Below are 14,263 nucleotides of genomic sequence, written 5' to 3'. Positions count from 1 at the left end.
TTTGAGCTAGGAGGAGTTTGTGAAACATACAGGTGCAAAAGAAAACCTGATGGAAAGGGAGCCGCCATCTTTGCTCTTCAACCTGTCTGATGTACTGTTTCACACCGTCACACAGCCAGCAGGGTGGAGCCTAAGGGGATTACAGTCATGAGGGATCTAGTAGTCATGATTTGCTGGACCTTTGTTATCCATGAATACATACTCTTGTACTGTGAAAGTATTGGTCATGCAATTTCCAGTTTGGATGAAGTATAGGGTAAGCTATGGTGGAGAAATGTAAAGGATATACCATGAAAATATATTATCTCAGAGTATTTCTGTAAAGCTACTTTACTGGCATGATAAGTTTGGTTTTAGTGACTGACCGGTAATTATTAGCCTAACGTAAAGTCACTTAGTCAGCATTACTGCACCCTTAAAGGGCTTGTCTAAGATTCTGATGTTGATTACCTACAGTGTGTCCGTAAAGTCATGGTGCACTTTTGACCAGTCACAGGATCTATTTATAGTTTACATTTTGGCGCCCTTTCTCTTGCCCAATCATATCAGACCTGTTCATGAGGAGAGATAACAAGAACCAATAAAACAACACAAACTCATTTAAGCTGTTGCTGAGCCCCCAGTCAGATTAACCCCTGATAAAACTGAACTCTGATTAATACATTGTCAGGTCTGTGACATCATGCAACCACAAGCTTATGCCAGCTGTGTGGTTTTCCATGCCAGTCGAGATGTGGACGGTACAGAGGAAAGTTCAGTGTGTTCTGTGGCTCGCTAAATTTGAATCCGTGACCAAAGTGCTATGTGAATATGGGCGCGTTTATAGCGAAGCACCACTACATAGGAACAACATTACTCGGTGGGGTGCAGTTGAAGGAAAGCAGCAGTTTGGTGGAGAAACCCCGTTCTGGTAGGCCAATCAGTCAGTGACGAGTCTGTAGAGGCTATTCAGGATAGCTTCCTAAGGAGCCCTACATAATCTGTGCGTGCGTGTGCTCGACAATTACACCTAAACAAGACTACAGTTCATAAGTTGTTAAAGAAACGTCTCTGTTTTACGGGGTACAAATTGCGGCTGTTGCACGATATCAAACCGGTGAATAGACCCAAATGATGTGCGTTTGCTATAGATATGCTTCATGAGTTCGACAATGATGCAAGATTGTGAAGATTGTGTTTAGCGATGAGGCGACCTTCCATAAAACAGAGAATCACAGACGTTATTCACTCTGTTACACCAGATGTCCTTACCCGTGTGTGACAAGAACTTCACTATCGTTTGGATGTGTGTAAGGCAACAAATGGAGCCCACATCAGAACTGTACTGAATAGGTATGAAACTGGGAGAGTTTTTCTTTTATTTGGAGCAGATTTCACATTTCTATCGTTTTTTGTTGCTTTCCAGTGACTGGTCAAAAGTGCACCATGACTTTACAGACACACTGTATTTTAAGGTGGATTTACACAGAATGATATGCATCAATAAAACACTATTGTCGTATTTGCCTCTCAGGGGTTGTTTAATGGGCAGTTTAGACTGGCAGACCGTATCTCCCATGGTCATAGAATTGATCAGTAATAGATCATTTTGTACACACAGGCTATCACTGTTCTCGGCAGAACATGACCTGGTTACACAGGATGATGTGCTGCCGAGGAAAAGTTATTCATTTTTTTTTTATTATTATTTTTTTAAGAATGATTTTTGCTCGTTTGGGTGATTTGAGTAGTGTGAACAGGCTGTCAATCATCAGGAAATGAACATTCCTTTCAATTCTCATCCCCGATACTCGTGCAGTATAAATGTACCCTTTTCCATCACGATAAAATTGGTGGCCCACTGATCAGCTCTTTACTTCCGACCACTGTTGGAGCTGTGAACAGAGTTGAACAGCACAGCTCCGATTACTAAGTACTGGCCATTGCCAATAGCACAATGAGCACTTATTAATGTGAATACACTCCAACGTTGTCTTATAGGGTAGATACCACCAGTAAGAGCCAGCATTCTTTCTTTTATTCAGAGAGCTTTGGATGGCCTATGAGTCACCCAACACCATCTTGGAGATCTCCACAGGGAGACGTAATTACCCCTTATACCTTAATAGTTGAAGAGAACATGTGGTATGGCAAGATGCTCTTGATGAGTTATGTCTTAACCCTGTCTTAATGAAAAGTATGCCAGTTTCATGTTTAAGATGTTGATTCCATTTCTTCTCTACTCTAAAGGAGCAAGCATGTCTTCCAAAAAAATACATACTACCTTCTTGCTACGAGTCTGCAAAATCTTTTGTAGAGTCCACTGTCTGCCAGCATAGTAGTATTGGACTTCTCACAGGACCTGATGGCATTTTCTGGAACAGAGCGTGGTCTGATGTAATGGAAAGTAATAAAGTAGTATGAATTACAAGTCATCACACACTGCCATCTTTGTTACATTTTTTTTGTTTTTTGTTTATTGCCTTGTTTTGGATTTCGTGTGGGTTTTGGCCGTTGTAATTGAAGAGCTAGGATGGATTGCAATTGATCTCCTTTTCGCAAGGTCTGGCCACATGCAATAAATCTCCTCTTGTTTTAGTAAATCCTTTTTCCTCAAGAGGATTGGCATCACTACAACATTCTCCACAAATTACTCTGCTTAGTCAGACACATCAGCACTGAATTGCTGTGAAATGTCAATGAATCATCCACATGATAAAGGCTAAGCAGGGTGCGAATAAACGCACATTCACTCAATATATCAACTATTTTTTTTTTTTTTTTTATTTACCGTGCATATTCACACTTAGAAGAGAATGTTATTGACATCATAGGCACAAACACAAAATTAGCAATTCGATTAAATTGGATCTTTATGGCTTCCATAAACCATTACCTCCTATATTGTGATAGCAGAATAGTTACCAATAGTCAATTAGAAAATGGAACAAAAAAAAAAATCTGTCATTTCGATTTTTGCGATTGCACGTATTATGTAACCCCAAAACATTATATATTTTTCCCCTAGTCATTCTAAGGCTTAAATCATGCATGCAGGTTTGGGGGGAAGGGGTTAATAAAAAAAAACCTGAATCTGCTATAATGGAATGAATATGTACATGTTTTGGGTTTTTTTTTGTAAATACTTCATTTTACTTTAATATGTGTGTTTCCAGCCAAAGAGAGACAGACATACGGTGGGTGGCGTGTAAAAGTTTTGGCACCCCTTGTCAAAATGACTGTTATTGTGAAAAGTTAAGCAAGTTGAAGATGATATGATCTCTAAAAGGCCTAAAGTTAAAGATGACACATTTCCTTTGTATTTTAGACAAAAAAAAAAAATACATTGTCATTTTTGGACATTTAAAAAATTGCAAAAGGCAAAATGAGCTGATGTAATGGTTGAGGCACCCTGCATGGTTAGTGCCTAGTGCACCCCCTTTTGAAAGTATTACAGCTTGTAAACACATTTTGTAGCCAGACAAGAGTCTTTCAATTATTGTTTGAGGAATTTTCATCCATTCTTCCAGTTCTGTGAGATTCCTGGGTCGTCTTGCAGGCACTGTTATTTTGAGGTCTAGCCACAAATTTTCTATGATGTTCAGGTCGGGGGACTGTGAGGGCCATTGTAAAACCTTTAGGCTTTTGAGGTAGTCTATTTTGGATTTTGACATGTGTTTAGGATCATTTTCCATTTGTTGAAGCCATCCTCGTTTCAACTTCAGCTTTTTTATTTATTTTACGTACAGATTGCATTTTATTTGCATCAAGAATTTGTTGAAATTTCTTTGAATCCATTCTTCAAGATGAAATTCTGTGCCATTTTTTCTTCACACATACCTTTTGATCATTGTGGCCAGAGAGTTCTATTTTAATGTCATCGGTCCACAGGAATGTTTTCCAAAATGCATCAAGCTGGTTTAGATGTTCTTTTGTATTTTTCTGTGGCTCAATTTTATGTTCTGGATGCAAGAGAGGTCTTCCTCTGATGACTTTTCCACGAGGGCCATATTTGTGCAGGTGTCTCGTGGTACATTGTTCTACTGTCCAAACTCCATAGTCTGCTAAATCTTTCTGAAGGTCTTTTGCAGTCAAGCAGTTGTTAGAATTTGCCTCTCCAGCAATCCTAATAGCTTATCTTGACCTCTTGTTAACTGCCATTTCTTGAAAACTCTTTGCTATCTTCTTATAGCCTTCTCCTGTTTTGTGGACCTCCACCATTTTAATTTTCAGAGTGCTAGGCAGCTGCTTTAGAAGAACCCATGGTGACTTTCTTTGGCACAAGGTTAGAGGAGGCTGGGTTTTTATAAAGCTGGGAAACCTGCATCACCTGGGCTTTCCTAATGATGATGGAGAACAAGCCATAACCCTAACAGGCTTATTAAGGTCTGAAATCTTGGTTCTTTACCTGAGCACACAAATCTCCAAGGGTGCCCAAACTTTTGCATCAGGCCATGTTCCTTTTTTGTACTTTTTATAATGAAAAAAAAGAAAATGACAATTTACTGTACTTTTTTTTTGCCTAAAATAGAAAATGTGTCATCGTTAACTTTACGCCTTTTAAAGATCATTTCATCTTGAAGTTGCTTAACTGTTCACAATAACAGTAAATTTGACCAGTGTTGCCCAAACTTTTACATGCAGCTGTATTTAGTTGTAGTAGAAGTATTAGTGTGCAGCATGTTCAAAAACCAAACTGCAGAAAGTGTACATGGTTGTACGGTAAAAAGTGATGTTGTTTTTCAGCGAATTCAACTTGTACAGATGAAGCACATTTCTGCTCATGTGCTTCATCAATAATTGTCCTATTAGCAATTTTCGGAAAATCATCTCTCATATCGCTCTAGTCCCTTGTGTATGCTCTCGTATTGCTCTAGTCCCTTGCATATGCTCTAGTATCGCTCTAGTCCCTTGTATGTGCTCTCATATCGCTCTAGTCCCTTATATGTGCTCTCATATCGCTCAAGTCCCTTGTATGTGCTCTCATATCGCTCAAGTCCCTTGTATATGCTCTCGTATCGCTCAGGTCCCTTGCATGTGCTCTCATATCGCTCAAGTCCCTTGTATGTGCTCTCATATCGCTCTAGTCCCTTGCATAGGCTCTCTTATCGCTCTAGTCCCTTGTATGTGCTCTCATATCGCTCTAGTCCCTTGTAGGTGCTCTCGCATCGCTCTAGTCCCTTGCATGTACTCTCATATCGCTCTAGTCCCTTGTATGTGCTCTCATATCGCTCTAGTCCCTTATATGTGCTCTCATATCGCTCAAGTCCCTTGTATGTGCTCTCATATCGCTCAAGTCCCTTGTATATGCTCTCGTATCGCTCAGGTCCCTTGCATGTGCTCTCATATCGCTCAAGTCCCTTACATGTACTCTCATATCGCTCAAGTCCCTTGTATGTGCTCTCATATCGCTCTAGTCCCTTGTATGTGCTCTCATATCGCTCTAGTCCCTTGCATATGCTCTCTTATCGCTCCAGTCCCTTGTATGTGCTCTCATATCGCTCTAGTCCCTTGTAGGTGCTCTCGCATCGCTCTAGTCCCTTGCATGTACTCTCATATCGCTCTAGTCCCTTGCATATGCTCTCATATCGCTCTAGTCCCTTGTATGTGCTCTCATATCGCTCTAGTCCCTTGCATATGCTCTCCTATCGCTCTAGTCCCTTGTATGTGCTCTCATATCGCTCTAGTCCCTTGTATGTACTCTCATATCGCTCTAGTCCCTTGCATATGCTCTCATATCGCTCTAGTCCCTTGTATGTGCTCTCATATCGCTCTAGTCCCTTGCATATGCTCTCATATCGCTCTAGTCCCTTGTATGTGCTCTCATATCGCTCTAGTCCCTTGTATGTGCTCTCATATCGCTCTAGTCCCTTGTATGTGCTCTCGTATCGCTCTAGTCCCTTGTATGTGCTCTCGTATCGCTCTAGTCCCTTGCATGTGCTCTCGTATCGCTCAAGTCCCTTGCATGTGCTCTCATATCGCTCAAGTCCCTTGCATGTGCTCTCATATCGCTCAAGTCCCTTGCATGTGCTCTCATATCGCTCAAGTCCCTCGCATGTGCTCTCGTATCGCTCAAGTCCCTTACATGTGCTCTCATATCGCTCAAGTCCCTTGCATGTGCTCTCATATCGCTCAAGTCCCTTGCATGTGCTCTTGTATCGCTTAAATCCCTTGTATCTGCACTTTGTAATCCCAGATTGAGCATGTGGTATAGTTACACAAATGGTGCTTTAGCTGAGTGGGACACAAGACCTCAGCCGAGTATCCAATTAATTATACTGCGCAAAAAAATGAGATCGCTTGGGACAACGATTTAATTTAGAAAGTGTTTTGTTCGTTCCATGAAGTATTTTAATAATGAATGTTCTTATGTAGCTTAATATGTCTAGTGTTGAAGCATCAGACATAATAATAACAAGATGAGGATAGCCTCCAAACCAAATATAGGTTTTAACCCCTAGAATAAAGGAATCACAATCCGCACTCCAGCTTTGCTGCATTAAACCTCCCAACTGTCTACACCTGGGGCACGTTAGATGGAATGGCCTTATATGTCTAGCTGACATTTCCATCATAATGTAGCTACAGCCACTACGCTGCAGATGGAGGCCATCATGGAAACCTCTTCGTTAGGTGGTACATTACTGATGTTATGTGATGATTTGGTATATACCTAGTTATTTAGTCTGTATCTTTCTCTTACAGATTTATCCAGCAACCAAAGAACTTTGTGTTCATTGCTTCATTCTTGGATAGAAAGGTATGAGGAACGACTATTACCGACTTCTTAACATGTGAAGGTTTTTTTTATTTTGTAGTGTCTACCTTTTATAGTAAGACATTGTGATATTGATACTACTAACGCCTACCAGACTGCAGAGACCTGTAGATGCTTGGTATGGAAGAACGAAGAAAATCTAAATCCTCTTCATACCGCTTTTCTTATTCTTCTGTACTGTCTTCATGGTTTTAGGGAGGTGATCCTCTGATTTACTTTATACAGGCTGCTTACACATAATCTGTATAACCAATTCACTTTATCAATTTTTGCACATACAGTCAATGGAAATAATTATTTGATCCCTTGCTGATTTTGTAAGTTTGCCCACTGACAAAGACATGAACAGTCTATAATTTTAAAGGTAGGTTAATTTTTAACATTGAGAGATAGAATATCAAAAATAAAATCCAGAAAATCACTTTGTCTAAATAATAATTTATTTACATTTTGCAGTGAGAAATAAGTATTTGATCCCCTACCAACCATTAACAGTTCTGACTCCTACAGACCAGTTAGACGCTCCTAATTAACTCGTTACCTGTATTAAAGACAGCTGTCTTACATAGTTACCTTTATAAAAGACTCCTGTCCACAGACTCAATCAGTCAGACTCTAACCTCTACAACATGGGCAAGACCAAAGAGCTTTCTAAGGATGTCAGGGACAAGATCATAGACCTGCACAAAGCTGGAATGGGCTACAAAACCATAAGTAAAGACGCTGGTTGAGAAGGAGACAACTGTTTGTGCAATTGTAAGAAAATGGAAGAAATACAAAATGACTGTCAGTTGACAACGATCTGGGACACCATGCAAAATCTCACCTCGTGGGGTATCCTTGATCATGAGGAAGGTGAGAAATCAGCCTAAAACCACACGGGGTGGAACTTGTTAATGATCTTAAGGCAGCTGGGACCACAGTCACCAAGAAAACCATTGGTAACACATTAAGCTGTAAAGCTTTAAAATCCTGCAGTGCCCGCGAGGTCCCCCTGGTCAGGAAGGCACATGTGCAGGCCCGTCTGAAGTTTGCCAATGAACATCTGGATGATTCTGTGCATGATTGGGAGAAGGTGCTGTGGTCTCATGACACAAAAATTGAGATATTTGGCATTAACTCAACTCGTCGTGTTTGGAGGAAGAGAAATGCTGCCTATGACCCAAAGAACACTGTCCCCACTGTCAAGCATGGAGGTGGAAACATTATGTTTTGTGGGTGTTTCTCTGCTAAGGGCACAGGACTACTTCACTGTATTAATGGGAGAATGGATGGAGCCATGTACTGTAAAATCCTGAGTGACAACCTCCTTCCCTCCTCCGGGACATTAAAAAAGGGTCTTGGCTGGATCTTCCAGCAAGGCAATGACCCAAAACAATCAGCCAAGACAACAAAGCAGTGGCTCAAAAAGAAGCGCATTAAGGTCATGGAGTGGCCTAGCCAGTCTTTTTAATCCCATAGAAAACTTATGGAGGGAGTTGAAGCTCCGAGTTGCCAAGCGACCGCCTCAAAAACTTAATGATTTAGAGATGATCTGCAAAGATGAGTGGACCAAAATTCTTCCTGACATGTGCGCAAACCTCATCATCATCTTCAAAAAAGCATCTGACTGCTGTGCTTGCCAACAAGGGTTTTTCCACCAAGTATTACATTTTGTTTGCCAGAGGGATCAAATATTTCTCACTGCAAAATGCAAAAAAAGTATTTAATTTATACAGTGTGATTTTTCTGGATTTTATTTTTGATATTCTATCTCTCAATGTTATAATTAACCTACCCTTAAAATTAGACTGTTCATGTCTTCGTCAGTGAGCAAACTTACAAAATCAGCAAGGGATCAAATAATTATTTCCTTCACTGTAAATGTTAACTCTCCAGCAGTATCTCTGCAGTGTAATTTTTGTCTGAGCTCTGTTACATCTATACATTTTCCCTGCTCTACTGTAGAGATTGGGTATTGTGATCTCCAGTCTGACAACCAGCAGATTACATGCTCTAATGTGTATACAGGATGTCTAAAGATTTCCTGTGAACTACAGAATGACCTCATCAACTATACATGATGACCTCATCACCTGACCGCTTTCTAACTGCTCCGCTCCTCATCCAGCACCACCCTCATTGTTCATTTTTATGTGTCTCCAGTGTTGCAGAAGCTTTTATTTATTTTTTTATGTAATAGAACAGTGGTATAGTAGACAAGTGCATACAGTGATTAGCTGCAAAGTTATACATTTCTCTTGAGTCACACAAACTGTCTAAATCTATAAGACATGGCATATTATAGATTGAGACTCTGCAGTATGAAAATACATTTCACCAGATACACTGAGACTGCTGTATACATCACATAAGATACGGTGAAATTCTGCAGAATGAACATACATCACACAGTATACACTGAGACTGCTGTATACATCACACAGAATACACTGAGATTGCTGTGGACTTCACATAGGATACAATTAGACTGTTGTATACATGGCATAAGAGACACAGACCACTGTATATACATCAAAAAGTATACCCTGAAACTGCTGTTTACATAACATAGAATGTACTGAGACCTTTCTGTGTGCATAACACAAAATGCACTGAAATTGCTGTATACACTACAGAAGATACAGATTTGCTGTATACATCAGATAACAGCAATTCTATCAGATAACAGACACAGTTCAGCAATTATATGTCATTGATCTGTCACTGGCTATAAAAAAACAAAACAAAAGCAGTAAAATTGAAATCCAATCCATGCAACCCCAGAAGCATCAGATGACAATCCGAAAATGGGATATCAATTAATACATAGAACACGAGGCATACACAAAAACCCTTATATTATTGTTCTTTAAAAAAAAAAATAGCCCATGATGCGCTATGAATTAGTGTTTGCGGGAGTGCTAAGGAAAACATGATTTGGTGGCAATTCCCATTATTAGAGATGAGCGGATCGCTTTGCATAACCCCAGTCTAGGACAGTGCTCTCCAAGACCTTTTGGAATCCCAAACTCATCTTATGATCTGCGGTGCTGGAGCATTGTCGGCTGCACAGTGCACAGGTGACATCAGGCCAGGCTATTGAATTTAGCACTGTACCTACTGTCCACGGCAAGAGTGCACTGACCTGGACCGTGGACCAGGGTTTTGCAAAGCGATCGCTCATCTCTACCCATTATCCTAATGACAAGAGATGCAGTTTTAATTTTGGGTCATGATGGAATGGGTTATGCTGCAGAGTGGGTGGCCGGGAGCAATGCTGTGCAAGAGTTAGGGTACATTTCCACTGCCGAGAGACAAATCGGTCCGTAATCTGGACCGAAAAAACGGATGTAGCGTATGCGATTGTCATGCGAGTGTAATGCGAGTGCAATGCGATTTTTAATCGCACCATCCGTTTTACATCCGTATGACATCCGTATGCAATCCGTTTTATTTCTCTGCAACTATTTTTCTACAGTCATTTCCAGGACCATGGACAGTGTTCTAGGCCACAGAATGGTGATGTATCCGTAAAAAACGGACGGAATACGGATGGTCCGCATTCCATCCGTTTTTTTTCTCGCACCCATTGACTTGCATTGGCGAGTCTCGTCCGAGACTCGCAGCAAATCGCAGCAGGCTGCGATTTTTTTCTCAGTCCGATTTCGGCCGAGAAAAAAATCGCAAATGAAAAGACACCTATTGAATAACATTGGTCCGAGTGCAATCCGATTTTTTTATCGGATTGCACTCGTCCGTTTTCCTCGCCAGTGGAAATGTACCCTTAGGCTGAGCCGTCGTTCTCAGGACAGAACTTTCCTTCATAATTCTAGTCCCTTTAGCCTCCTTCTTTCCTTCTTTAGGCTAAAGAATGGGAATGTTTAGTATGCATATTCAGCATCCTATTTGGACAAAATTCATAATGCGCCAACCATTTATGCCAGTGCAAGAAAATCACACATTCCCAACTGGTGCAGACAAATAAAAGGAGTAACGCCTCCAAATCATAAACATTTATTGACCCTGTTTGTAAGTTCCGTGCACACTTGAGAACCTGTATGTGTTGGTACTGGCTTCTTACTGTTATCTTTATGTATGGTATATGGTTAATGATTAAGCGAGAAGATAAAAAAAGTGTGATATTCAGCTGTCTGTTAAGGTAAAAGACCTCTTTGCATTCCTAGAGCACAGGAGGCACACGCCATATGTCAAGGTCTAGAGCTGGCATGTTTTGACTCTATTGTGTATGTGTAATAACCAGAAAGGCTGAGAGCACGGAGAACTTTATGATCTGTAAAGCAGGAGGAATGTGGCTCTTAAAGGCCTATACCTGCAGACTGTGCCGGGTGAACGTGGAGCAGTGCAACCTACAGCTGTGACCTGCAGGATGGCCATGTTTGCTAATGCTTTATATGTGTCTCTTTCAGACTGTGGCCGATTGCGTTCTTTTCTATTACCTGACCAAAAAGAATGAGAACTACAAAAGTCTTGTAAGAAGAAATTATCGACGAAGGGGAAAGGGCCAGGTAAGAGATCTGCGGTTTTCTTCATCTTCACCCTATAGTAGCAGGACTTGCTATAAAATGCTACTAGTGTCACTTTTGACTACAAACCTATAAAAGATGCATTTATACAACTGGGATTGTGATCCATATTTCACCTGCTCTGTTTTCAGAATTATAAAAATGAATTCTGCATATAGAGAATATGATCTATAACTGTACTAGTAGAATATGCTATAACCTCCTAAATGCAACCTTCACTGCTGTGGCTGCAAAGCAATAACAGAAGACAAACACTGGACACAGCAGTAGATATATATCCAGCTATGCAGATCAATGTGTATAATTGCTTATGAAATAAGTGATACAGTATATATCTGCTGAGTGGATGAATGGTAGACCATTCGGAGAAGTAGTGAAAACCAAACAAGAAGAGCCGAATATGTGATCAAAACAATACGGGGCAAGAGAGTATATAAAGATAAAATACCTTTATTAACAAAGTGGTAAAGGGTAGCACCGCATACAAGAGGTGTCCGCACCATAAAAATTAGAAAAAAAATATTCATATACAGTAAAACAATGCTAAACCCCAATCCCAAGGTAACGGATGTGAGATATATATCAATTTGAATATAGACACTATGTATCACACTGTGCACAATAATCATTATATATCATCTAGCATTGTGCACAGGAAAAATATCCACAGGTGTAAGGCCATGAGGCTGTAATAAAGCCGGGGGCACAATGACACAGTGGAGAGAGATATGTTACCTGGGGTGTGTGCCGCACCTAAACCTCCCTCCACCCAGGTAACATACCTCTCTCCATTGTGTCATTGTGCCCCCGGCTTTATTTCAGCCTCATGCCCCATAGGCATTGCCCTATTCCTTTATTTCCTTCCTGAATGGTGTGTATTATTATCATCTCCAGCTCTATATCTATATCCATTAAGCCTTATTGACTGCATCATTATTTTCTCTTTCACCATCCATATCCCAGGCTTAATATGTTTGATTCCCCCATAATCATGTGCCTTTGCACCTTAGGAGCACTTGCACTTTTTCCCCTATACACCTCCATTCTTTCCATCTTGAGCCTTTACACTGCTAATGGGGCACATCACTCTTTGCACAGTGTGTCCTTTAAGTCATGGTGCACTTTTGACCAGTCACTAGAAAGCAACAAAAACGATAGAAATGTGAAATCTGCTTCAAATAAAAGAAAACCTCTCACAATTTCATACTTATTCAGTGCAGTTCGATGTGGACTCCATTTGTTGCCCTACACAAATCCAAACGATAGTGAAATTCTTGCCACACATGGGTTAGGACGTCTGGTGTAACAGAATGAATAACATCTGTGATTCTCTGTTTTAAGTGTTTAATGTCGTTGAAACGTTCAATGTACACATGTTGCTTCACATAACCCCAAAAGTATGTCAGATCCGGGGATCGTGGTGGCCATGGCTTGACAGAACCCCTGCTTATCCACCGACGGAATATTCTATCCAAAAACTCACGAACAATGGTGGCGTAGTGTGGAGGAGCGCCGTCCTGTTGAAAGAGGACACCTTCTGGAAATTGTGGCACTGCATACAATTCCAACATGTCAAGATACGTGTTTGCCGTCACAGACCACTCCGCAAAAATAAAATGAGCCTATCACCTTACCATGCATCAGGCCACACCACACGTTCACTTTAGGGGTGTTACGTCTGGACTCAACGTAGGCATGAGGATGTTCAGCAGCCCATATTCGGATGTTATGGCAATGAACATGTCCACAGATATGGAAGGTCGCCTCATTGCTAAACACAATCTTCTGAAAAAACCTTGCATCATTGTCGATCTCATGAAGCATATTTGTAGCAAACACGCATCGTTTGGGTCTATCCGCCGGTTTGATAGCGTACCACAGCCGCAATTTGTACCCCTTAACACCTTATAAACTATAGTCTTGCTTAGGTGTAATAGTCGAGCGCACGCACGCACAGATTTTTTAGGGCTCCTTAGGTAGCTATCCCTTATAGCCTCTACAGACTCGTCACTGACTGATGGCCTACCAGAACGGGGTTTCTCCACCAAACTGCCGGTTTCCTTCATCTGCTTATCCCGCCGAATAATGTTATTCCTATGTAGTTGCGCTTTGTTATAAATGCGACAATATTCACGTAGCACTTTGGTCACGGATTTGAATTTAGCGAGCCACAGAACACACTGAACTTTCCTCTGTACCATCCACATCTCGACTGGCATGGAAAACCACACAGCTAGCATAAGCTTGTGGTTGCATGATGTCACAGACCTGGCAGTGTATTAATCAGAGTTCAGTTTCAGGGGTTAATTTGACTGGGGGCTCAGCAACAGCTTAAATGAGTTTGTGTTGTTTGATTGGTTCTTGTTATCTCTCCTCATGAACAGGTCTGATATGATTGGGCCAGAGAAAGGGCGCAAAAATGTAAACTATAAATAGATCCTGTGACTGGTCAAAAGTGCACCATGACTTTACGGACACACTGTATATTTGTATATACCGGTACATGCTGTGATATATATTTTCTGGGCACATTGCAATATATAGTGAGATATAATTTGTCAGCATTATGACATCTAGTACTGCATGCTCCTATCCAAATAGATATACAGCTTACACCTGTGGATATTTTTCCTGTGCACAGTATAATGCTTAATGATAGATAATGATTATTGTGCACAGTGTGATACATAGTACGGTATATATTCAAATAGATATACATTTCACATCCATTACCTTGGGATTGGTGTTCAACATTGTTCTACTGTATATGAATATTTTTGTATTTTTATGGTGCGGACACCTCTTGTATGCGGTTCTACCCTTTCCCACTTTGTTAATAATGTTTTTTTTATATACTGTTGTCCCTTATTGTTTTGATCACATGTTCGGCACTTCTTGTTTGATTTTGAAAGCAATAACAGGATAGAAGGTTCTGAAAACATTGTAAACGTGAACCATAGAATATATGTGCAACTAATAT

At 40.6% G+C, this 14,263-nt stretch overlaps 1 protein-coding gene across 25 annotated transcripts in view; it reads left to right on the top strand.

Moving 5' to 3' along the window:
- Nucleotides 1-14,263, top strand: part of NCOR2 (nuclear receptor corepressor 2) — a 511,202-nt gene that overhangs the window by 295,072 nt on the left and 201,867 nt on the right. For all 25 annotated transcript variants that reach the window (XM_077293242.1, XM_077293235.1, XM_077293237.1 and 22 more), the window contains 2 exons: nucleotides 6,685-6,739; nucleotides 11,167-11,265. In XM_077293242.1, coding sequence (XP_077149357.1) covers nucleotides 6,685-6,739; nucleotides 11,167-11,265 — 154 coding nt within the window. The remainder of the gene's footprint in view (nucleotides 1-6,684; nucleotides 6,740-11,166; nucleotides 11,266-14,263) is intronic.

This window comes from Ranitomeya variabilis, chromosome 1 (assembly GCF_051348905.1).
Source record: "Ranitomeya variabilis isolate aRanVar5 chromosome 1, aRanVar5.hap1, whole genome shotgun sequence".
NCBI classification, from domain to species: Eukaryota; Metazoa; Chordata; class Amphibia; order Anura; family Dendrobatidae; genus Ranitomeya; species Ranitomeya variabilis.
The sequence above is the reverse complement of the archived record's forward strand: the minus strand, read 5'-3'. Positions and strand labels throughout refer to the sequence as shown.